Source organism: Chanos chanos, chromosome 3, assembly GCF_902362185.1.
Source record: "Chanos chanos chromosome 3, fChaCha1.1, whole genome shotgun sequence".
Lineage (NCBI taxonomy): Eukaryota > Metazoa > Chordata > Actinopteri > Gonorynchiformes > Chanidae > Chanos > Chanos chanos.
This window is the reverse complement of record NC_044497.1, coordinates 30828991-30855340: the sequence shown is the minus strand read 5'-3', so window position 1 is coordinate 30855340 and position 26350 is coordinate 30828991. Positions and strand designations below refer to the sequence as shown.

At 43.5% G+C, this 26350-nt stretch overlaps 1 protein-coding gene across 1 annotated transcript in view; it reads left to right on the top strand.

The window, feature by feature from the left end:
• The first annotated feature begins 16027 nt into the window (after positions 1–16027).
• The window catches only part of agrn (agrin), a 98619-nt gene continuing 88296 nt past the window's right edge, over positions 16028–26350 (top strand). The window contains exons 1-2 of the mRNA XM_030767035.1: positions 16028–16758; positions 20352–20390. Coding sequence (XP_030622895.1) covers positions 16596–16758; positions 20352–20390 — 202 coding nt within the window. The 5' untranslated portion in view covers positions 16028–16595. The remainder of the gene's footprint in view (positions 16759–20351; positions 20391–26350) is intronic.

The following is a 26350-nucleotide window of genomic DNA, read 5'->3' as shown; positions in this document are numbered from 1 at the left end:
CATAGGGCTGAATCACATTATATTACTTACCGGGGTCCTCACACAGGCAGTGACAATGTGTCTTTTTCCATGCTTTCATTTGCACTGCTCAGCCAGTGGCCTTGTTTCCCTTATTCGGTCAAGTAATGAAATAGCCTTTTAGGCTCCTGTTCAAATTCTACTCTCTCTCTCTCTCTCTCTCTCTCTCTCTCTCTCTTTCTCTTTCTCTTTCTCTCTCTGTCTCGCTTTCTCTCTCTCAGTTCCTTGTTTGGCTGCACTTTGACAGGAGTGCAATGCCTGGCTGAAGTGTTTTCTGCTGGCGGTAGCTGTGGCTTGCTTAATTGGACTGAGGCCATGGCTTAAAGGTGGGAGAGGCCTGCCTGCCATCCTCCAAACTGGCACTCAGTTACCAAGAGATTCACCAGTGCCAGTAGAGGAACTCTAATTCTGTCGACTATTAGTCACCGAGTTCCAACTGGCTCCAGCAGAACTGCATGCAACCCTCGGAGAGCTCCCTCTTGGGTTCGAACCTGCTCAACATCTTTAGATTCTCCCCAGCGCCTCAAGAGCGGTTAATTACAATTAAAGCCACAAATTGTCTCTTTTAAACTGCCCCTAAGGAACGATGTGTTTTCGTGATGAGTGCTGTGTTTGAGACTTCGAGAGGAAACATTGTTCTAGGGCTTGTTGGGATAATGATGAATATTTTGGTTTGTGACGTGTGGTTTTTATATGTTTTGACTGTGGCGGTTAAACTTTGGTGGACGTGCTGGAGCTGAGATCCCAGGGCCCTGAGTGTTTCTTTAGGAATGATGCATGGAGCACATTCCTGGTCATCAGAATTCCACATTGGCATAATTAGTGCTCTGTTGAGAATGAGTTTACACCACAGGGCCTGCCCAAGCCTGCTCCTCCTCTACTGCTGCACCTTGCACACACACACACACACACACACACACACACACACACACACACATACATACACACATGCTGCACACATACATAAGACACAGATATGCACACATCCACACACACTTTTACACGCACACACATGAGTCACACATGTACATACATGTATAGGCGTACATAGACATACACATAGCCATACACATACACATGCACTTTTCTGAACTTAAAACGTTTGATTTTCCCTATTGTCTCTTCCGTTGCCTTTTAGTGCTCTGGGTGAACACGACAGTAAAGTTACTTAGCTTTGTGAAAGACGCTCGGAAATGGAAAGCTGGATGCTACGGAAAGCTCATATTTATATCCTCAGACATCATGTCACCAGTGTCAGGAAAATGTTGTCTATAGTAGGAGTGAATAAGCAGAGAATCTGAATCTCTAAAACAGAGTGAGCAATGGTTGATAGAGATCTACTCAGAGGATTGACTGCCATCTGGTGGCTATATTCAGTATAACTTGCACCTCATAATTTCCTCACCTAGCTAATGATTACAGTACATTCCCTTCAGACCTCTTTACACAGGAACAAGGCCAACTGAGGTCAGGCCCTTGTGTACCTTGGACTCAGCATTTTGCATAATTGAAACTTAAGACAGTTCTAGCAAGGGCCTGTTGATCACAAACTACAAAGTCTAATTAAGAAAATGTTTTTACTTGTAGGTCATAGTGAACATATTGTGATGTATCTTATTGCGTAATGAGATCGACCACATCTTAATAAGTTTCTGGTCTGCTTGATAAGTTTGCTCCTGTGGATGACTGATGTCTGTGGCATAAACACTTGAGCATGTAATCATTTTCATGATATCATCAATTATATCAGGTCGTCGTAAATCAACTGACAGAAGTATTACTGCCTACAAAAATGTAGATGTTTTGTTCTGACTCTGTGTGTGTGTGTGTGAGAGAGAATGAGAGAGTGAGAGAGAGAGAGAGAGAGAGAGAGAGAGAAAGAGGGAGAGAGAGAGAGAAAGAGGGAGAGAGAGAGAGAAAGAGGGAGAGAGAGAGGTTTGCAGAGGGAGTGTTTTTTTCAATATTCAGTATCAGTGTGAGGTGTTGTGACAAGGTGTGTGTTTGTTCCCTCACAGCCCACACCAAGGCTTGACTGTCCACACAGTCAGCTCAGCTCAACTTCTCAGACCTGTCAGCCTGCTTCTTCATTTACACACAGTCTGCGTGTGTGTGTGTGTGTGTGTGTGTGTGTGTTTGCACCATTCTGTGACAACGTGCTCGAGTATATGTGTTAGAGAGAACTCAGGGGGCAGGTGAATATAGTCATGACATGCCTAAATATCTGCCAGCCATGTCAGAAGTGATCCAGGGGCAGTACTAATTGTCATTTTTTGGCTGTGAATTAAATGCAAAGACTTCCTCTCTCCCTTGATATTAATCATATTAAAGGATTAATCATTTTATAAGAACTACTCGCAATGTTTACACAAGACGTGCATAATTCATATTGTCATATAAGCGTGTGGCTAAGATTCTCCACCAGGGGGGGCACATGTACCAACAACTGACTAAGCAGTTGCAACTTAATCGATTTTCTGGCATTTGTAGGGTCTTAGCCACACAGCCGTAAATGTCTTTGCAATCTAGCTACAGAACCGCTTAGCAGAACATAATCCATATCCACAAGCACAAATACACATAGGTTGACCTCTTACATGTCTAAGGCACTGTTTGGAACCATTACAAATAATGACAGCAAAAAGCAACTGGCCTCATCCAGCAAGCGCTCCATTGATTTCATGTCTGTTTGTGGTTGATGAGTGGAAGCATGCTATACTGTGTTGTTAGTACATACAGCCCATTGTGAGAGATGGGTGGTGTGTGTTGACCCAGAGGTCAGAGAAGCTGAGCAGGGAGGAGGGGAGCTGGTTCACGGTAATATAATCTGTTTTTCATTCACTCATGCGCACCAGGCCAGGATAGGGCAGTAGAAAGGGCTGGGGGGTGCAGGGGTGGGGGATAGATGTGGGGTTTTCTGCCTCCAGGGCAACACTAAGTGGGGGTCCCATCTGGTCAGCAGACATATCTTATCCCAGTGCCCTGGATTATTATTCAGGGAGGCAAGCTCTCACCAAGCGTTTCAAGCCCTCTCCTGCCTCTTTCTGCTCCCCTCCTAATTGCAGACATCACCCCCATTTCCTCAGCCAGAGTGAAGGCTCATGGGAGACAGTCAAATGTTGGCTGAGGTCTCCATTAGCAGGGCCCTCTGTGCACTGATGGGTATGAAGCTTCAAACAGACATGGGGGAAATCACAGTAACAGCATCTGACACATACAAACTCCCCTTCACTTCTTCTCAACCACCCACCTCGACACCCCTCCCCCCTACTTCTGCACCCCCCCCCCCCCCCCCAAAACCACACCCCTACAACCCCACCTCATTCACCATGTTCCATTTCAGCCTCTCCCCGACTCTTCATAGGCTGTGTAACAAAAGTCTGTTGTAACCCTACAGACTTCTATACTGACCTCCACAACAGCCACTACCCTGAGTACAGTTCACTGCCTAGTGCGTGATGTTTCTCCCCAGTCCGTTAAAAGCATGTTTGTCTCTACAAGCCGGAGTTGGTGATGGGGCCAGTATGCAAACGACCTTAACACGCTCAGCGTGAGAGATCATGAGAGCTATCAGTGCTGTTAAGGGAAAGAACCTTAAAGTTACACAGCGGTGTTGGAAGAGCGGCTGTTTGAAGAGGCATGTCGGATTGCCTCCCTTGCGCAGCGTATAAAGTCCCAATGATTGCTGTGATGCTGATTAATTCAGATGTTGACATGTTTTTGGCTGCCATGCTGCGTTATCGTCCATGTTTGAAACGCTCACTGTCTGTTTATGTTATTGCTGAAAATAGATAGGAAACATATGGCCAGAGTGATTGTTCATAAACATATAATGCTTTCGTTTTAATGGAATTATCCTCATAAATCTGAGCAGCACTTAACCGAACCTTGACGACACGTTTCCAGCTGAGACTCTGGACCGGTCCCAAAACATTAACTATATCCACGCCAGGATTGTTCCTACTTTAGTGTATTGACTCACAATGATTAGTAATTAAAACCCATGCAATATGTTCTCAGACCTTCATGCTGACACAGTATGCAAAAGAGCTGAATACGCTGACATGAAAAAGAACCCTTTTCCCAATTTCACAGTGTCCTTCAGGGCTGTTTTTATATTCTTTTTTGTTTTAACGTAATATGAAATTTGTGGATTTTCTGTTTCATAATGCATCATCCAATTATAATTCAAATTAAGACGTAATTCATTGTAAAGGCAATTGGTTAAATTGGTTTGGGATTTTATTTTTCTTCTGTCCCTCAAGAAGCAGTTGCTAATTTCAAAATTGATTATGGGCCTTTAATTGATAAGATAAACACAAGCTTTATTTGCATTTTGGCTAAAACCTTGAAACATAATGAGAGAATTCTCTTATAAATCTATTCCCTGTTTCACATTCTTTAACAAAATGAATTACGCCGAGGCAACGTTCTTATCAGACGCTTACAATAATTACATGTTCTTTAGGCTAAATGATTTTATGTATTCAATGCACAACTGTTCTCTTGCTTTTCCAGGAGGAGTATTAAAGAGGGCATATCATATCATGGGCTCTATGAGCCCGTGGTCTCCGGAGAAGCAGAAAAGAGAGCAAAGGAAAGTGTGGTTTGCCTAGAAGAGTGTTAAGGTTTTTGCATGGGTTTTGGCAGAAGGGACTACGTCGAGGGAGTGAGGGAAAGAGGGGTGGGGGAGGTGGGGCAGCGGTGGACGTAATTGGCACTTTTGGCTGTCTTGTCACATGCCTGCCTAATTGGCGTGCAGCAGGGCTAGGCTCCGAGCGAGAGGGGACTGGGAGCAGGCGTTAACATCAGCAGGGAGTTCAGCGGGGCTCTGCCCTTCATAGCTGAGCAGAGCCGAGCCCAGCCGAACGTTTCATCAGCATAAAGCATTAAACATTTACACTAACCTATAAACACAGCATGGCCTCATTATGGCTTCTGCCATCTCTGACCAGGGCTTTAAAATTTCCACCAATCCTCCTTAATGCCTGTGAGCATGTTTACTGTTACCGTTAATGAAGATGGATAGGCAGAGATGGTGAAAATGGATAAAGAAGGTTTTTTGGGGTTTTTTTTGTGATACATGTTGAATATCTGCCACTCAAAAGGATCTTCAGAATTGTTCTGTGTGTTCAGTTGTCAAACATGGCATGGCATGTCTTATCTTGAGCTGCTAATTTACCAAACTCAAATGGCCATGCTGTTTTTACTGTCATCGTTGAACACTGCCAGTGGTTTAGTTAACATCCAATTCAGTTTGTTCTTTCAAAAGAGGGAAATGATGGCTGTGAGAGATTGAGAGGAGTGGGAGGAGTAAGAGACAGACGAGGGATGGAGCGCTGTATAGCTGTCTCATAGCCCATCACAGTTCACAAATGTATGAATGGTGCGATTAAAATTGATTTTCAAGTGAATTATTCTGGGCTCACAGCCTTTTCCAAGACAATAACCTTTAGCAAAGTGCCATGGTCCTCCGGAAGATGAGTTCATTTGTTCATTTTAATATCCTCCTGCTGGCTTCCTCCCTCTGCTCTCGCTCCAGTGTCCACCGAGTCACTTGACGTAGCTGACAATTAGAAACGGACTGTTTGATCAATAGAATTGAAGATAATATGCTGGAGAAGGAGAAAGAAAACTGTCATATTGACAGAATGAAGAAATCCAGAGGAAAAAAAAAAAGTGTTTTCAGTATAATCAGTGGAGGTGGTGAGTGACGAGTTGGTGAGTTTCTTGTAGGTTGACTTATTGACCCTGAACAGTTCTTTACGTGTGTTTGGGAAGAGAGAGAGTGGGAGAGAGAGTGGGAGAGAGAGAGAGAGAGAGAGAGAGAGTCTAAGCTTAGGAGGTGGAGGGCAGAGGCAAAACACTATCCACTTTCCATTTGTATCCCCTTCCCATTCGTGTTTGCTCCTCAGGCACTCACTGGAACTCTGCTCAAATGCCTCCATTTCATCACTGTCAGTTACAGTGCCTGTTTTAACACACTCTAACCTAACGGTGCCCGCTCTCTCGCTGTTGTTGCTCTACTGTGTCTGGTGAGAGTGTTCTGGAGTGTTTTTTGGCTCTGCTCCTGTCTTAATTCAGTGGAGGCTTGGTGTTGGCTTGGCCAGGCTCGTGTCCAGATGTATCCTGGATGTTGTCCACAGTCAGCAGTCTGTGGTCAGCGGTCGAACATTGGCGCTGAAGGAAAGTCATCCCTAAGGGTGCTTCACTGATACTGACCTGGAGATGGTGTCTGACATATTCACAAACAATTACACACAGTCACACACACATACACACAGTCTCACACACACACACACACACACACTCACAGATACTGGCGTTTCTACAGAGAGTACAGCTGGGTTTGACGGTTTCCATGGCTTTCTGTCTTGCCTTGGCTTGATACAACACTCTTACAGGCATCATTGGAAATTCACTCTCTCTCTCTTGCTCTCTGTCTATCTCTCTCTCTCTCTCCTTTCTGTTTCCCATAATTTTACATCCTTTCCTTCCACCTCTCTGATTCACCTTTTCTCTCCAACCTCCTCTAATTTTCTCCCATGAGTCTCTCTCCTCCTGTCTTTGTGTGTCTGTCTGTTTTGCTCTTTGGCTTCATTCTTTCTCCACACCATTACAGTGAGCAGAGTAAAATTCTGCCTACACTCTCCTCTTCACCCTGCTTTCATTTCTCTCTCTCGCCTTTTTCAAGCCTGGGACGGACTTTGACTTACCTACATTCCTCTTTCTTTGACCTTTTAGCCTCTCGCTCTCTCTCTCTCTCTCTCTCTCTCTCTCTCTCTCTCTCTCTTTCTTTCTTTCTTTATTACACTCTTTCTTGAATTTTCTGGAAGATTAATGCTTGAGCAGAGGGCTTGAGAAATCTGTGCTTCCTTTGCCCCTTGTTGAAATAGATGCGATGGGGGGGGGGGGGGGGGGGGGGGGGGGGGGGGGTACACACAGCACTGTTTGAAGAGCATATTACATTAAACTGATTGTAATTTCACGTCCCCTAATGAGCCTAGTGATCTACTCGTTCCACGATCAATACAGTGTCTGCACTGCCCTGCATTTAACTTCAGCCAGTGTTTTCTTTTCCTTGCACGTGACCCAAGAAGGAAGAAGAGAAAAAAAAGAAAAAGAAATAAGCAATGAAAAGAATCACATCCATGTATTTATGCTGGATGGTGGGTCTTTGAAAAGGATCACATTACAACAGGCCTTTGGAGCTCTGTAGCATCGGACCAATTTGTTGCTTGGAGAGGAGAGTCACGTGACCTCCCCACGAGTCCCATGAGAGTCACAGACAGGAGAGGAGGAGGTGGAGAAAGGGGAGCAGGTCAGATGATGAAATCTGGGGTTGATTGTTAAAAGGAGATTTATGAGAGAAAGTGGAAATTAGAGAAGCAGAGAGAGAGAGAAGGAGAGAAAGAGTGGGGGAAAGAATGAGATGAAGAAGACAGGAAAACCATGCCTTGTAATCTTGAATTCTCAGTCTCCGTCTCTCAGAACATTATTCATGGCCTGGTGGTATTCCCGTGTTTAAAAATATACAGATGTCATGATAGGAGCTGCATACGTCAAAGAGAGGAAGAAAGAGAGAGACAGGGGTGTGTGTATGTGTGTGTGTGTGTGTGTGTGTGTGTGTGTGTGTGTATAGTTGAATTGATTTTTCTGGGCGTTAGCCACAGCATTGGGAAAGCCCACCCTGGGCCCAGACTTTACAGTTTTTCAGTATAACTACAGACAAAGGGCACTTTCCTACACCGTTGCCTGTACCCCTCTCCAGCGGTATTTTGAGAAAAGGGATCTGTAGGAAGTTTGGGTTCTGTCATATCAGACTCCGCCGCTCTCTAATCTCCTGAACAGGCAGGTTGTATTTTGAACAGTATTCAAGAAGAATCAGAGACATACGATAAAAGGAAACTATTTTAGAGTGCAGAGAAAAAGTTGTAGATTGTAGGTTTTTTTTTTTCTTGTAGTTTTCTTTGGGGTAGCATAGAAGAACTTTCCTCATATTTTTGGTCTCCAGTACAGGGAAAGAGGCTGTGAACAAAGCTGTCATGTTGAAGAGGGTTGTGTTTGGGAGTAACTCATTTGTAGCCTGCTGAGGTCAGATGCTGTGTTTGGCGATCTGTCTGATGAGCTAAACTGGATGTCTGAACATGGGAGTAATTTTGTCCCCACTGAACAAACAGTGCTGTCTTCTCCTTTATCCCACACTTTTAGATTCATCTTTCAGGTCTGTTATACAGAGAACAGACTCACATAGCAACGCTGCGCTTTCACGTCAGCAACATGGAGGAGGGTTTTTTTTTTGTTGTTTTTTAAATTATGTTTTTGTTCTATTTTTGTTTCTATACTATATTACTTTTAACAGTTTCATTTCTCTCTCTCTCTCTCTCTTTCTCTCTCTGCGTTCATCTGCAGATTGGCTCGTTCCCTGTCCGCACTAGCATACCATGCTTATTGTTGTTGTTCCTCTTCATTTCCTTCATTTATCAGTATGTTCCTGGTGAATTATGGATGAGCTGCCTGTCAGGTTTGAGCGCTGTGCTCATCATTGCGACGCTTTATCCAAAAGTAGGTGGGGAAGGTTTTTTTTTTTTTTTTTGGTGACAGATGACTACATGCCCACATAGCAGTGGTGGATCTCATTCCCAGATGATTTAGCTGCCGTTGTTGTTCGTGCAGTGAGAAAGATGAAGAGAACTGAAAATGAAGGAATAATGACTGAACACCAGCTCTTCGGGCAGGCATGCTTAACAAACAAGGTTTTTTTGTGGGTGGGGGGGGGGGGGGGGGGGGGGGGGGGGGTGGTTTCTTCATCAGTCACAAAGTTTATTGAAAAAAAAAGGACTCGAGCAAATATGTCTGTTTTTCTGCCGTTGATGTGCTCTAGGGCGCTTATGGATATTACGAAGGCTCTGAGTCGGTTTTCTTTTCATATTGACGCAACTCAATTACAAAATCTTGCTGTACATTCATCTACTAGAACGGTTGACTACAGTTTTGTGCCCCGAGGCCTCTCAGGTGTACTGTTCGTACACAATGAATCAAAGAACACGGTGTTTTATGGTCAAGAAAGAAAAACAATACGATTCATTTTGCTCGTATCTCCCAGTATTTGAAAGAGCGGAGTGTACGGCTGTTTAAACGGGCTGAGAATGGAGTAGGTTTACTGTTCCGTCTCAGAAGGTCCTCTCAAGAGGAAGTGTAATCACGGCTGCCGCCAGCTCATTTAAAGTAAATCTCTAAAGCGGTCAGATCTGTCTCAGAGTACTTTTCTCTAACTGTAACGGAACCAAACTCTCCAGACTTTTTCTTTTAAAACTGTACGCTGACCTGAGTCCACCCTCCACCCCTTTTCCTCCTTCCCAGGCCTCCGTTCTGTTTGAGAATATTTTGAAAAGCGTTTGTTTCAAGGTAAGAATCTGTCCCTGTCCTCCAGAGCTACGGGCTCGTATTCGGCTCTAGTTGATATCAGCTTATTTCAGCTGATGGAGTGACCTCGTTTCACTCTGTCTCTGGAACACCTGTGTCAATGCGACCCCTCCAGCCCTGGTAGAGTCAGCACACTGTGTTTGGGAAATAATCGTTGAGAGACGGTTGTTTTGTTATTGTTGACACATGGCCTTTACCATTTCCCCCATTCTCTCCATCTCTGCACTTCATCCATAACCGACCACCTGATCGCGACTCGGAGAGAAAAGAGAAAAATAAACCCTCTGGTTTAAGAAACAGGAAAAGTTGTTCTGTATAAATCAGTTTATAAAGCACCCTTGTATAAAGGCACAGATTATATTAAAAATTGTGCTTTTTTTGTGGCGGCAAAACATGTGGATGGTAGGCCAATTAAAATTCCCTTTCACCCCACTGTCCAAAACCATCCAGCATGACAGACAATGAGCAGAGAGACATAGTTAGAGCCATAGAGCTAGCGGGAGAGAGAGTTCATTACTGTAAATGCAAATTAAGAGTCCCTTTTCTAATAGCTTGTCACTGTCATCTTTGATAAGACAAAAAAGCTCAGATGTGAGTGTGTGTCTGTGTGTGTGTTGAACACTACAGTTTTTGTTTATAAAGTGATGATACTTTGAGCTGTATGATAATGGAGTGTTGAGATATTTAAATGGACCAACCGTTTTGTGTGGCTGTTTGAACAGTGCTAGTTTTCAGATCTCTCACTCTTTTAGCCAAGATGATTTCCATTTTGCCTTTTTGGAAATGTGCCGAACAGGTTGTCAACCAATCCCTCTCACCCCTGCACCTTTGTTTAATTGGGAACTAGAGGCAAAACAGGCAGAGCAGGAGGTGATGTGGGCCTCTGTGCTGCTAAGGTTAATTATGTGAGCTGACTCTTCCCCAGAACCACTGATACACATGGGTCCAAATGAAAACAAGCATTGTCTCGGGCATAGATTTGTAGATAAAGTGGATTGCTTGGGATTTGGAACAGATCCAGAATAATTCAGTGATATTGTTCATTGGTGTGAACTGCTAACTAAGTTGCTGCTGGGCAAAAAACATTGCAAGGCTTGGACTTAAAACTCAGATATTCAGAACAGCAGGGCCCAGTCCATTTCCATTCCTTCTGTTTTCTGTAGTTTTTTTTTTTTTTTTTTTTTTTTGCAACAAATTGTGAAAACATATTTCTGTTTGACCTTGTCCATTAATGTGGAAGGGGCTCCATTCCCTGCATTTTGGAAATCGACTCCGTCCAGTGTAGGCATCATTCACCAGTTGACGTCCACTTAAATGTACGCCGTCCGCACACACGGAGCTGATCTGATAGGTAAGGGTTGTCTGCCTCATCTCCACACAGTCAAGTCTCGGGACTCCAAACTGTCACCTGCATTACCTGCTAGCTCCATCATATTTTCTCCTTTACCTCATGGATGTCAATTGAGATGAAAGCACAGTCACGTAAGCGTGCGCATAGACACACGCATGAAAGCGACCATATGCTTTCCAGGCAAGACTTTCGGCATCCCATCCACACAGTGCCCCTAGAGAAACCTCCCCTCTCTCTCCTTGGCACAGTGGCCTCCTCAAGGGCCATTAAGGGAAAAATAAAAGAAAAAAAAAAGGGAAAAGGGAGCGATCAGAGTGGGGCGGCAGAGCGTGGAGGGTATTAAATGCTCAGATCATTATTGTTGTTAGTGTGATGAAAGGGAAAAGCAGTATGTTAATGAATGAACGGCTGGTGCTGCTGGTTAGTTTTTTTTTTTGTTTTTTTTTTCCTCCATTAACACCCCGTGCGGAGCCCCGAGGCTCCCGTATTCCTGCCTGCGCTGAACAGGTGGGTCCTGGGGAGAGGAGCGCGGAACGATGGGGGGTAATGAGTGGCCCGATTTCAGAGCAGGGGATCCCGCTGTGAGATCTGAGGCCCATAGGCACCTTCATACAGCAGCGGGGAAAAGGGATGCTGGGAAAAGTAGTGAATATGCTTTGGAGAGCAGTTGGATGAAGCATAATCAGCTGCTGGTGCACTGTGAAAAGGAATGAATGGGTGGGAGAATGGATCGATAGATGGTTTAGATTGACATAATGCTTCTTGTTAGACCCGAAGGACTTGGTGTATCAGCAGTACTCAGTATGAGGAGATGTGTCCTCCTCACATTGGCCATAAAGTGGAGTTGTGAAAAATGAATGGACCAGATTGATTGCTCAGTTTGTTTGCTTTTTTTTTTTTTTTCAGCCAAGATCAGTGGCAGAGTTGCTGATCATACTAAGATAAACAAACTTTTATTGACACAAAATTGACTGACATATTGCAAAGAACAGAAGAGTAGTGTTTCCCAACTGTTCTCCAACCACCAACAAACCTGCACATTTTCAGATCTCTCAGTTCTAACTCTAACTCAGTCTAATTCAGTTCTAACGCACCTCACTCAGCTAATCAAAGGCTTGATAATTAGTTGATAAAACAACAACAACAACAAAACTTAAAATATGCAGATCTGTGGGTCCACAGGAGCAGGACTGGGACACATTAATGTAGAAGGACAGGCTTTGAAATACTCTGGAGTGATTGTGTGTTTGCCCTTCCAACGGCATCCAAACCCAACATGCACACATACAAATAAAACTAACATTAGTTTATGTGAAAACTTTTTATAATGTATGCATATTATGGCTTATGGTGAAAGGCAAAGTAATGTATATAGATAGTCCATGGCCATAGCAATTTTATAGGAATTTCAGAAGTAGGAAATTCTGATATAACTGGCCACACCTGGATGCACCATAAATGGTCACAGCCACACTGTAGCAGGGCTAACACCAGATGTGTCTCTCCATTTAGTCACGGACGGTGACATCATCGTCCTCTGTGTAATGTTCCTGTTACAATTACATCACCACTGAGGCAGAGAGAGACAGAGACAGAGTGAGACAGCGAGAGAGAGAGAGAGAGAGAGAGAGGGAGAGAGAGAGAACAACAGTAGTCTCTGGTCTCTGTCTCTGTGTACTCTCTTTTCTGTTCTTGCGTGCTGCATGACAGAGCAGTGAGGTATAGCACTCACAGCTGTAAAAGCTTCTAGCAGGAGACAGTGTCTGATTCTCAGTGAAATCACACTGATCCAATCCAACATGCACCCCCCCCCCACCACATCCGCCAGCATGAGCCTGGCTGGCATAATGAGTTGAGTAGTGGCGGAATCTGCTCGTAATCAAAAAGGCCTAATTTATTTGATGATCGGCTGTGCGAGAATAAGATAATCATGCCAGCTGCTGTGCTGTAGACATGGGTGGGAAGTGAAGTGAGATTCCTGTGTGAGCAGCCGTTTTTGGGGACATAGGGGAGTTTAGTTGGGTGTCTCCCTCATTCTCACTGTCTGCGTTGTCTTTCTTGAGGCTCTGTATGTCGGTTGGGCAAGAGCTTTATCCTCTGCCAATCAAAGCTCTTCCCTCTCCTGATTCTGTCTCGGGAAGTAAGCTTCAGAGTGTTAGAGCACCCGCCATAGCCAAAGAGCCTCAAGGAGAAATTCATTTGATTGCTTCAGGTTTACTCTGGGCCTGATTCTTTTCTTTTTGATCAGGGACATGAGACTTTTTTTTTTTTTTCGGTGGGTTTGATCTAGAAGACGAGGACAGACGCTTGCCTCCGTTTTCGCCCTTATGCCATGGGCGTTACCTCTGGAAAAGCTGCAGGTGCATTATGTCAGGAAAACCCCCCCCAAAAAAACCTTCGGAGCTAGGAAGAGAGGTGTGGAGAGATGCCTTTCGTTTGGTAATGGGAGCTGCTATCTCGGAGCGTACTGAGAGAGATGTTAACTTTCTCAGATCGGCATCAGCATTAAAAATACATTAGAGACGGCTTTGAAGTCAAATGACTGCATATTTGTGCCATGGTGGAGGTTGTTCAGAAAGGCCAGGTTGCGTGCCCTTCTGTTTCAATCATGCTGTTTGATAGGGATTTGTCTCTCTTTTTGATTTTTCTGTTGAGTGTCACTAGGTTCTCCTCTCAGTCTTTCATATTAAGATGCTGGTCTTGATGGCAGTTCGTGAGCTGAGATGAATGAGTTGGAAGGAGGAGGGTGTCTAATTGAGGCGTAGAGCTTCAATGATGAGCTCCAGCTGGTGGTTGAACTCTGAGCCCTGCTCCAGAAGCCTGGGTAACCCCGTGTTCTGTGGTAGGTACACTGGGAGCCTGGTCCCTTGAGGCCACTGGAGTCAATGAAAAGACCGTGTCCAAAGAGATAAACGGCCTCTGATGAAAAACAGAGCAGGACCCTGTGTGTATGTGTGCATGTGTTTGCGTGTGTGTGTGTGTGTGTTTATGTGTGTGTGTGTGTGTGTGTGTGTGTGAGAGAGAGAGAGAGGGGGTGGGGCTGGAATTGAGAAAGGGAGAGTATAAATAATTGATAGTATATACTGGCAGCTTTGTGGAGATGAGCATCTACAATGCTTGTGTCAGTCTGTATTGATGGGTGGGGGCATCTAAAATGAGGCATTACCACATCATGCTGTTGACCTCATTATGTGGCCAAGAACATAACATATACATTTGAAGAAGAGGAAGAAAAAGAAGAAGAAGGAGAAGAAGAAGAAGAAAATTATACTATGGATTAGGAGAGCATTTTTCCCTAATCAGTTGCCAGATGTTATGAATATTCATACTGATTCATGTTTTCTATATTTTTCATTCTGTCAAAAATGAATAATGCTGTAGCGCTGTCATTAGAGCTTGTGGAAAATAAGGAACTTAAATGTGATAAACAACGAATTTGGAACAACAATTGAAACGACATGTTGTCTGCCCTGTAATTTTTCATTTCACCCTTGGCTTAACCCCCAAGTTGAGAGTGGCGGTCTGCCGCCGTTTTATTTCTTTAATCACTTTAAGCTGAGGAGGCTTGACATTTGTTTGGTCCAATCACTCTTTTGTCTTTTCACTGTCACTGCACCCCCCCTCCCCACACTTTGCTGTCCCTCCCCCCACTCCCAAAAAAAAGAAAGAAAAAAAAAAAAAAAGTCCCGAAGTATTCCCAAATGCTTTTATTCTTGCTGTTTTTTCCCCCGTTTCTCCCTCCTCCTCTCTCCCCCTCCCCTCTCTCTTTGTTAGAGACAGCCCCTCATCCACTCCCCCTCTCCCTCTGTCTTCTCCACCAGTCGAGGCAGGGAGAGGGTCGCGGGTGACGCTGCTCTGAGGAAACGGACGTACTCTGTGTATTGTTTTTGCCGGTGTAGAGGTGGACTCTGTGTCATTGGCCAGTCGCCGTCTCTTTTCTGCTTTCTTTTTCTTCCCCTCTCCAGTCCGCCTGCCTGCATGCCTCTACGTTTGCTGGCGCTCTCTCTCTCTCTCTCTCTCTCTCTCTGGCTCTGTGAGTTGCGCTGACTGAACGCGGCTGGTTTTAACTCACGGGCTACCTGCTGCCTGGGGAATTTCTGAAACGAATGCCTCTCGTCCAAGTTGTTGTTTGGGCTGGCATTAAATACTTCCACAGAGGATCAACTTGAGCGAGGTCGGAGTACAGGACACGAGGAGTGCTGGAATACAGAAAAAAAAAACAAACGGATGCTTGGGAGAGAGGGAACACTAAGTAGCTTCTCCCACTAATGACAAGAAAAAGGGTTTGAATAAGGCTGTTTTTTTTCTGGAAAGAAAAAAAAAACAACACTCATTTGTAGGAGGGTTGAAGAGGAGCTTTTGCCTTTTTGCTGGAATTTAAATATTAAAGCGGACTAAAGAAAGGGGAGAGGAGAGAGGAAAAAAAAAAAACCCGACAAGCTGCTATCTGCACTCTTCAGGAGCTCATTCAGCGTGCTCTTTTTTTCCCATCTTCAGTTTGTTTTGCGTTTTCATTCACAGTGTCGGCTGTTCTGTGCCTTTTGGTACCGGCTGGCCGGACACACTGCGCCTTGTGAGGGCTGAAAGAGAGGGATCAACACTGGGGAGAAGAGGGGCTCGCTCGTCCTTCTAACTTTCTACCCCTCGTTTCCTCGGACTTGCTTTCTCTGGACTCGAGGGGTGGTCATGGCTTTTGCCTGAGGGGGGGGGAGGGTCCACTGTTTTAAGTAGACAGGAGGGGGGCAGGCAGTCAGAGTTGAAATTAAGGGGGGATAAAGAACCTCTTGCTCTGCAGGGCATATGGTTGAGCTAGCCGTAGACAGCTGCCGAATGTCTGTGGGCTAATTACGTTACAGAGAGACACACGGAGTGGCCGGAGACTGGTCCACACAGGCAGTTTCACATCTCGCTGCTTCTCTGACTGGAGGCAGAGAGTGACGGTAGCTTGAGGTGGATCCTTTTAAGGCTGCGTGTGTGTGTATGTGTAAGTTAGGGTGTGTTTAGGAGTCAATGTGCGTGTGTGTTGTTGAGTGGAAGCTGATGACTTTTATTCAAACCCCAGGGAGACGGACTGTTTCTCAGAACAGGAGGCTATTGTGATGCTCTGCTACTGTCGCGGCAACTCTTGACACATGCCGGAGACAACCCCGTCTGACATCTGAGCACTGCCCACACCACAGATAGGTGCCAGAGAGAGAGAGAGAGAGACAAACAGAGAGAAATAGATGCCTATTTCTCTTTCAGCTCTACTGGCTGGAGAAAAAAAACCCCCCAAAAATCCAAAAACAATAAACCTCTCCCTGACCTAGAGGCTATGGGCATTAATCTGTGAATTATCAAGCTAGAGTGTTTGTACTGGAGGTTCTAGGTACAAAGTGCAGAAAACTGTTGACACAGATTTGTGCCTGCTGCCAGTCTGGGGCGCTGACTGTAAGGCCAGAGGTTCTCCTCTGTCATACATAAACACAAAGCTGTCACACTACCCTTCCAACTGTGTCTGAAGGAAAATGGAGAATTTTATGAAATGTGGGGGGTAGAAGGGGCAGGACCAAGTCCCCGTCCTTCTCCCGTAGTGGATGTTAGTAGGGAACAAAATGTGTTGCCTGGAGACTGGTGAAAGCTTTTCTGCACATTTTTCTGAAAGGAACTGTGACAAGAGCCCTGCAGAGGAACACAGCTGGAGTTTAAGTTGAATTTTGGACACTCTCAGAGTCTTTTTTTTTTTTTCTGCCATCCATCTATTTGGTGTTTGTTTGGGTGTCCCCGCCCTAGTGGCGTTGAAGGGGGGAAGGTGGAGTGGAGTATGACTAGTTGCCAGTATCCTACGCCGCCCCCAGAGAGGGACCGGATGTACCAGCACAAAGTTTCTCTGGTGGTGCGCTACTTTATGATCCCCTGCAACATCTGTCTCATCTTGCTGGCAACCTCCACATTGGGCTTTGCTGTGCTCCTCTTCCTCAACAACTGTACGTCACCTTTTTAAAAGCCTTGTGTCAGCTCTGTCTGTGTGTGCGCGCGCGCGTGTGTGTGTGCGCGTGCGTGCGTGCGTGCGTGCGCGCGCGCGCGTGTGTGTGTGTGTGTGTGTGTGCATGTGTGCATGTATGCATGTGTGTTTCTGTGTGTGTGCTTTGTGTGTCTTTTCCCATGCATTGATTTAATTGCCTATGTGTGCATTTGTGCCATGGAGTTTTATGAGAGTAATCTCTAAAGTAGTACTCGGATGGATAGATAACTCAATAAAGTTAGATAGCAGTGAGAAAGGCAGTTCCTCTAATGAGAAAAGCATGCTTTAGCTCTTCACAGTAGAAATGATTGAGGATGACACAGATTAACCGTCCTCATCTTATAAAGTACCCCTGAGCTTGTGTAAAACCTTCCTGCATTTTGGCCCTTCTATCGCCCCCAAAGCTGTGGCATTTACTTTCCACTGTGGAATAAAGTGGTCAGATTAAATGCCTTCAGAGAAAGAAGCCCTGACATTATCATCTCCAGTCAGAGTATCTGCTAGAATGCATATTGAATGGCCTTGGTTTCTGCCGTGTGTACCCTTCAATACGAGCTGTGCTTCATGTTTCTAGTCAGATTTGGCAGGTGTCTTTAAAAAGCCTGCGATTGACAGAGAAACGTGGTGGATTGAAAGCATGTCAGAGGGTTCTTTGGTGAGTGAGTGCGGAATGTTCCAACTTTATCAGCGTTTTTGTCTGTATGTGGTTAAGCCTGGCTGCTCATCACAGCAGGGCTGTGAATTTGATCCTGCCAAAAGATTACCTTATGATATTGGCCCATTTCTTCATCGATAGTATCAATTGTAACTATTAATAAATACATTACATAATTATAAATAATCATTTATACCAATATTCAAATACTAAAGAGATGAGTGTCGACAAATATTATAAAATCAGTTTTAAATATAGTCCTAAGTCTGAAGTCAGCCTATTGGGATGATGTGCTGATATTTTCCCTGAAAGCTGTGAAGTACAAGATGGCTCTCACAGCATAATTTGTAAGAAAATATGTTCTCAGCACATCAGTGCAAATGATGTCATTTGTAACTTCATCATGCAGTGGTCCAGATGTAGCTTTTTTAATTGGATGTTTGTGCAGGTGTTGTTACACTGTTTATTTTGGAATATCTTTATAAAATGTATTCATTAAGACATGCAGAAATGAATGCAAAAAGACTGAGACTGTTCAAGTATGGTCAACTTTTACAGAAGACACAGATTTTTTTTTTTTTTTTACTGAGGTTGTGTTTGCTGAGAATAGCAGTGGTTTTTTGATGATAGTATATGAGAATGAGCTCTGGTATACATGAGAGAGAGAAAGAGAGAGAGGGAGAGAGAGAGAGAGAGAGAGAGAGGGAGAGAGAGGGGGAGCGAGAGAGAGAGAGAGAGAGGACAAAAAGAGCGAGATAAGAGACAAGTCAATCGAAGGCCAGGGTTGTGAAAGAAAAAGGAAGACGAGCAGCCTTATTCAGGTCCAGGTGCTCCACATATAGGCCATTAACATCCTACTGCTTTTCAGTGCCTCTCTCCTCAAAGAAAACATGGATGCTTAAGATCTTGATTAAAGGATCTAAAAGGGCCCCATCCTAAAATGCTAAAAATGTGCCCTCTTTCTCCTCAATAAAGCTACTCCAATGTGAAGTTCATTTATATACTGGTCATGTTGCTGAATCAATTTAATCCACACAGATTCCATTAGATTTAAATACAAACTGAGTTAGAGTGCTTCATTCCCACTCCGACTAGAGGGAGGAAAAAAAGTGATGAAGTGAAAGGAGGACCATTAACATGGAGAGGTGCAACGTTGCGATTGAAAGCTTGTTGGAGAGAGAGACATAGGTCTAAGGTTAGTCATTTCCATTTTCATTTAGCTAGCAGAATGAAAGGAGACCACATAGGACCAGCTGTGTTTAGCTCCACAAGCAAATCCATCAGCTTTCAGATCCACTGCACACTTACAGACTTACAACCCCCCCCCCCCAAAAACCCATTTCTACCTGTGTGTAAACATGGGACGCATACGGATATGATCATATACATTGGCATTAATATGGAAATGCGTGTGTGTCTGAAAATATCCATGCCAGTAGCTGAATGAGTTGATGGAAAGAATGGAGAATGAAGGGATGAAAATAGCAGATATTTATGCGGAAGAAGTGAATCTTATCTCTGCTTTCCTTTTTCATAAGCCAGACATTATTTTCATATGAAATATGTGAGACTGCGAGATGTTTTCATTGATTCGTATAGCCTGCGCTGCCCTGAATTAAGGAGACATATGAGTGTGTGTGTGTGCATGTGTGTGTGTGTGCGCGCGTGTGCGTGTGTCTCTGTGGGAGCACGTACGTGTGCTTTGTTTACTCAAGCTCCATGTTGTCCTCGTTGTTTTGAAATCCTGTGGATGAAACTCTGTTCCTGTCATGATTGACTCTGAAACCAGTTCAACAGGCACTTCATTATTCAAGAAGTGAGAGAGTGCAAGCTTCTCCCCACACCCCTCCTTCTTATTCTCTCTTCCTCTCTTTCTCTCTCAGTCCTCTCTCACACGCGTTGCTGTTGACAAGCAATTTGAAGTGAGCCTAAAATTAAACTCCATTCTGCTGGTTTGGTGTTGCCGGAAAGAGAAGCAGATTCCCTACACTGGCCTCACAGGGGGCATAAGAGTGTGTGTGTGTGTGTGTGTGTGTGTGTGAGTGTATGTGTTTGTTGCTGGTTAATGTGCTGGCTGGCTGAATAACTGATGTGATGGTTTTAAAGTGTTAGATTTTTCCCTTGGCTACATTAGGAGGTGTTGTGGCTCTTGTAGTGCCAGTGAGGATTCATATTTTGTTTTGGAGGAGACAAATCCCCAAAACATGTGGGTTTTGGTACTGGTTCAGTATTCTCTAGTTATTGAACTGGAGAAGAGGGAATATACTGTGTAGAATCTCACTCCAACCCTTACTCTATTTTTCAGTGACATCGCTCCCTGATAGAGATGTATCATGCTGAGTTTTGTTCCCATGTGTTTGTGTTCTGTGCTTTTTATTTATTTATTTATCTCACAGAACTTGTGAATATCATCTTCTTTCTTTTGTCAACAAACATGCAAAATCCCCCGGTACTCTCCTACAACGTTTGTGTATGTGTTTTTAAAATATGTCTTGACTATTGCATTATTGGTATAAATGTCAGAATGTTACTCCTTTCTGATTCAGATCCTATATTGAACCATATTTGCCTGTCATCTCAAGACTGAAATGTAATTTTACCACATTGTTCAACATTAATAGTATGTAAACATGAATCAGATACACTTGCTTAAAATATCAGTAGGAATCAGCTCATACATATGCCATTTCACCGCCTTTATTCAGACATTCTCACTGATGTAGGTTTCCAGGATCCTGCTCGCTTTTTAGTCAGAGCAGGGTCAAGCAGTTTATTCTCCCCCCACACATGAAGAAAATGACTGTTTTAACTCAAGGGACATCCGAAATCTCTACATAACTAATGTGTTTTCTCTCTCTCTCTCTCTCTCTCTCTCTCTCTCTCTTTAATTTCTCCTCCAGACAAACCTGTTCACTTCACGCCGACCCAGCCTCCTGATGGTAAGTCTTGGGGAGGGGTTCTCTGTGATCTCAAGCTGACTGGAGCATTTTAGACCAGACAGATAATGATCTCAGGCCCCAATCATCATGCTCTTTGAAGTGGACACCCTTGTCCTGTCTTCTTCTTATATTAGCTGTAGTGCTGGATTTTAAGGTAATTGTACAGTAGGGGGGAAAGGAAAAGAGCGATCTCTGCTTTGATGCTGGATCGTTGACAGCTTCATTTGTCCGGACTGGGTTTGTCTTCACTACGTATCTAGGGTACGTGGCTCTGACGGCCTTTGGGTTTCTGGTGATTCCTCCACAGCTGCCCAACCCCCCCCCCCCCCCCCCCCCCCCCATTCTTCCCCACCCTCCCACGCTGCATGTGGGCCAGAGACGACGCAGCTTTGGTTGTTCCACTACGCCAGTCCCGTTATCCACTTACTTTCAACCGGTTTGCTGATGTGAATCTCCATATTTAGTATAGTATTGTTTGAGTTGCTACCGCCAGGCTATGAGAGCCATTAATTAAACAGCAGTAATTTATTTTCACACAGATTTCCAGCAAACTGTAATTGGGGGGAAAAACAGCTGTTTTTTGTGTAGTTTATAAATGTTTATGCAGAAGCACATGAAACAGGGTTTAGAAATCCCACGCTGCCACTGGCAGAGATGGACCTCCCTTAGTTCTGCAGGTAGTAACTTTATTGCACAGATGAGAGTGCAAAGAACTAAAGGTTGTACATCTGACTGAACAGCAAACAAATGCTAATAATGGTCAAAGCCCTGCTCTGGCAAAAGAACAAATGAAACTGCCGGGGAGCTGGCTGGATTCTCCCTGTAATTGCACAATCACCTGCTCTGTAGGGTGTTCTGTTGCAAAGATATTTGGGGAAAGGAACTATGTGAAAATACATCAATTTACAACAGCTTTGTGACAAATGTTGCTTCCTGCAGCGACAGAACAATAACCATTGTATCCTTGAAATGGTGTCCGGGTTGCAGTAATTATGTTTGATTGAAGTGTTGCTTAACCTCGCCTCTCGGTAATACCTTGGGAGAGACGAGAAGCACCTCAAATTTATGATTGTGACATGCTCTCACCGGAAAGCCCCTAAAGGTGGAGCCACATAGCATAAACTGGCCTCTTAAAGAGGACTTTAATGACAGGGAAGATTACACTGACAATTGAATTGCATTCCCAAGGATAAGGGATATCTGTTTGGCCGCTGTGTGGCAGATGCTGTAAACCTACCCAAATGCCCAAAAGAAATGTTAGGCGATGAGCGAAGCAGTGCGGCTCAGTCTTCCCTTGATGGTTTTTTTTTTTCCCGAACTGTGGGCTATTGATCGCTGCTGCTCATTCTCGATGTATGGAAGTTTTTTCGCCCGTCCAAAGGGTGCAGTTTGTTTCTGCTCCAGTCGACCGTTTAAAAAACTGCGGCTAGTCCTTAATTACATTTCCAATAGTTCTGCGAGCTTGCAGTCGACCTCTTATGTTCTGTATGTGGCAGACTTACACGCAGACTGCCTGTGGAAAAGCTCTCTCCACTGTCCTCTCCCTATCTGCCCTGGGGCAGCAGTCTTCCAACACCCATTACGTGATGGCTGGGGGATCACTTAGCCAATTAGAGATAGCCCAGATACTATCGTCTATCATTCAGTGTCATATTAATTTGTTTCAGGCCCAAGAAGCTCTCACACAGAAGCCCCTGTGCCATTAGGAAAATTAGCTAGATAGCAGGCAACAAACTCCACCGAACATGTCCTCTCTACAAGGACACAATGGCATTCCCAGACAGTATTATCTGCACATATTTAATTACACAAATCAGAGCAAAGATATTAAAGAATATTCTTTTGAAACCGACACAATGGTTGAAATTAGGGGATTTGTGCACGAAACAAAAGAGGGACAGACTGAGCAGGAACTGTACTCATCACAGAGATGCGGTCTTGGAGGAGTTTAAGGATGAAGCAGTTTTTTTCTTTTCTTTTCTTTTCTTTTCTTTTCTTTTCTTTTCTAATTCTTTTTTTTTCTTGACAAGGAGGGTTATTGGGTGTGTGTGTGTGGGGGGGGGGGGGGGCTCTTAACTGTACTGGCACAAATAAGATGACATGGGTACAGTTCCACCCACAATTAGCAACTAAAGCTGCTCTGAGTAAAAAGTCTCATCTAATCGGTGGCTGAGACGCGACAAAATAACATAGCACCCTCTAATTAATGTCTTTCTCTCACTGATTGGAACAGTAAGACCACTGTGTTCACAGTTATTGCGTTGCCTGTCCTTCAGAGATAGTCTAGTAGTAGTTTCAAAGTTTTCTGAACTCAGAAAGCTGCCAGATTCAAAGAGATTTAAGGAGAAGTAGCTGCTATAAAGGTCATTCATGGTAGGACTTGGCAGAGATTAAATGTGTTAATTATCTCTGCTTTGTTTGAGAAAACTGGCTGAAAGAAAATCTTATTAAAGATAAAACAAATGTTTGTTTGTTATGATTTATTTATTTATTTATCCTCTGTATTTTCTGCTTATGTTGAACCTGCCAAATTAAGACTGGTCCAGAGCCCCCTGGACTGGTGCAAATATTTTCTGTTCTTGCGTGTCCTTGGTTTCGGCTAAACATAGCCATTAGAGTCTTATTTGTGATATGAAAAGGACACAGTAAGAGTGTTCATTTGGACTGTATAACTAACAGGCTTTTTTTATTCCAGAGATGCAGGCCCATCACAAATCTGGCTCTACCGTAAAGTGAAAGGCAAAAAAAAAAAAGGTTGGCAGGAAAACATATTTGAAGGAATGCCAAATATTATCCACCTGGAGATAGGCTTCATAATATGTTTTGGTTACCATAGAACAAACCCGGATCTTTTTTTCTGACTTCACCACCCTGCATTAGTAAAGAGTGCACAATCTTTGTCGCCTGGTTTCATTAACGTTCTCATACACAACTGTGTTGGTCCTTCTTGAAGAGTTAGGGCCAGTTTATTTACTTTGTATTACGTATTCTGGAGTTAACGTCTAGTGCAACCATCTTCCAAACAAGTCTACATCTATACACGCTTTCAAGCTTTAACGAAATCTAAATGATTGAAGACTAAAGTTGCCCATGGCACTAGGTCACCCAGCACTGTCTCTGCTGGTTTTAAATTGGGCCACATGGCTTTAAAAAAAAAAGAAAGAAAAAAAAAAATCAGAAAAGGCAGAGACGGTAACTCTAGCTTTCAATCAGCTCCTGAGCTCCTACTGTCTCCCACACATCTCTCCACAGGGTAATGAATATACTTCCTGAGATTGGAGCCCTCCATTTGGCATTTGTCACAGTGAGTGTCCCCCTGAGGATACGATGTACCCGGACACATAATAGATGTTTGAATTGAAAAGTGATTTGATCTAGGACTGTGGTGTTTGTGCTGGATGTTGCTGGGAGCTTACTTTTTTTCTGAACATTTTCAGAAAGACTGCCAAAGTTTCTTAGTCTCTGAAAAGCGTGTATCCTTTCTCTTACTTAAAAATAAAATAAAACATATAAAGAGAATGAGAGGGAGGGGAGAGAGAGAGAGAGAGAGAGAGAGAGAGAGAGAGAAGCTTCACTAATTTATTCAACCGTTATGTTCTTGACTCAGCCAGAGAGTAGGGAAATGAATTATTACCAGTCCCTTATCTTAATTAAATCTTCTCATGTCATAGATTTTACACAAAAGAACTCGGAAATCTACCTTATCTATTTTTTTTTCAGAGGTCTCTGAGGATGGGTGCATATCAAGATATCAAAAATGTTCTATAATCACATTTTAGGGATTAGCATTAGACGATTCTCACCTGCCATTCTCGGATGTCATCTTGGCATCCATTTGTCAGATATTATTGGGACAAAGTTTGTTGCCCTTCATGCAGTTTTGTCCAAATACGAAAACAGCAAGTCAAACTTTTACCAAGTGCCTGTCTTTGTATTTCTGTAGACTCAGCATATGCTTGCATAAGCATCATGCCGAAGGAAGATCTTCTTGAAGTGTTCAGAACAGGAGGGGTAAAAAAAAAATGGAGAGGGAGAAGGAGAGGGGAAAAAACAGTGAGCGTTTTAACATTGGCTTGTTTTAGCCTAGTCTGACATGGAGTTGCAGCTTAAAGCACCAAAGTTGTAAGATATTGATCTACGAAAGGGAAGGGTGAGAACTTTTGAGACACAGGTCAAAAGGTATACAAGCAAGACAGAGGAGAACTCAAAGCTGAGTCAATTTGCTTCTGAATTCTGAGAAAGGTTAAAAAAAAATAAATGAAAAAAATAAATAAATAAATAAATAAACTTTAAAAGAACAAGAAAAAAACCCCCAACAAAACACATGTTAATACTCAGCAATGTGATGTTTTGACATACAAATCCTGGAGAATCTTTGATCAGTATTGACCATTCAGAGCAAAAATTCATCCTGTTAGATTTTAATTTGTTGCAGGTCAGACGTTTGTCATTGAGCCGTAGAATCTACACTTTCAGGTTGTTCTTGACTTTCAGAATCTGTAATCTTTTTTCAGACTATCCCCCTCTTTCTCTCTCTTTGCATTGGCTTAAATCACTAAAGATGGTGTTTGCTTGACAACGCTATCTTAGAAGTCAATAAATCAGAGCTTAGGTAAACTCAGATCCGTGGAGCAAAAAAAAAAAAAAAAAAAAAGGCCGCTCAGATGTTGTTTTTTCAGTTAATTACTGTAATTAGGATGCATGGCAGTAATGTATTCCAGAAGGTGATGAAATGTTGAATGCTATCTCTGAAACGCGGTGAAATACATTAGTGAGACGTACTGTAAAATGCCAGCTGATCCCCTGCTCCAGTCTCTGATTAATATGCTGGTTTGACACACCATCTCTGAGTTTACAGGTCTCTGGCATGCTCAATGCAATGCCTGTGCGATTTCTGAGTTACTGACAACTGCTTCTGCATTCATTTTTACTCTAAGGTTCATATTTAGATCCACATACATGGGTTGTATCTGTTCATTTTAAATTTTCTTACTAAATTTCTCTTAGAAAATCATGAGCATTTGAAAAAGAGAACAGCAGTTCCCATTGTCAAATTGCTTTGGTTGATTAATTATTTAATTAGGTCTGCCTATGGTGAGGACAATAATGATTACATTAACATATTAGATTAATTATATTAATCTGAGGCGTTTGGCATTGTTATTGATTTCTAATATGTATTTAAGTGGCATAAACCACATCAGCAGTAAAATATTTTCCTCTTTTGAATGCCTGTCCTATGCTAAGTGTGCATAATTCATCATCCGAATTCCAGCCATTCACAGCTGTTTTTCTCTTTAAGCCGTTCTTTGTATCATTCTATTTACATAGTCCTTTAGTGGTGTGTTCCTCTGGAAGGGGATTCCTCTCTAGTAGATTATGTAGGTGGGAGGGCTCTCTATCCTGAATAGTCTGCCTCGTACCCTCAATAGTCTTTCCAACCAGTGTAGTGTAACAGAAAGCTGACACTGTTTTGTAATTCTATTCAAATCCTTCACTAGCAAGAGAGAGAGAGAGAGAGTGAGAGAGAGAGAGAGAGCGAGAGAGAGAGAAACAGCGGTGCCGACACTGAGGGTTGAGGCTGGGAGTGATGGAGTGGCACAGCATGTAGAACACGGGAAACCATAAATCTCTTTCCCCTAAGCTCCCCACCTCCAAAAAAGTACTGTCTCTTATTCCCTTCCTACACTCTAACTCAAGTCGACAAGTCCCAATGATTTGGTGTGCACCTATGTAAGCAAAGGAGCGGGTCTCTTTTCCCTGGTGTGTTAAGGCAAAGGAGAATTTAGAAGACCCAATGGAAAGTTCAGTGTGTGTGAGTGCTGGCGTTTACTGTTGGACACGTTGCCAGAGCTTCCAGCTTAACCTCACGTTTTGATATTGTTTCCCCGACTTTCCCTTAATGGCTTGTTTGACATGTGTGCTCCACGCTGCCGCACACAATTATGACAAGGCAGACA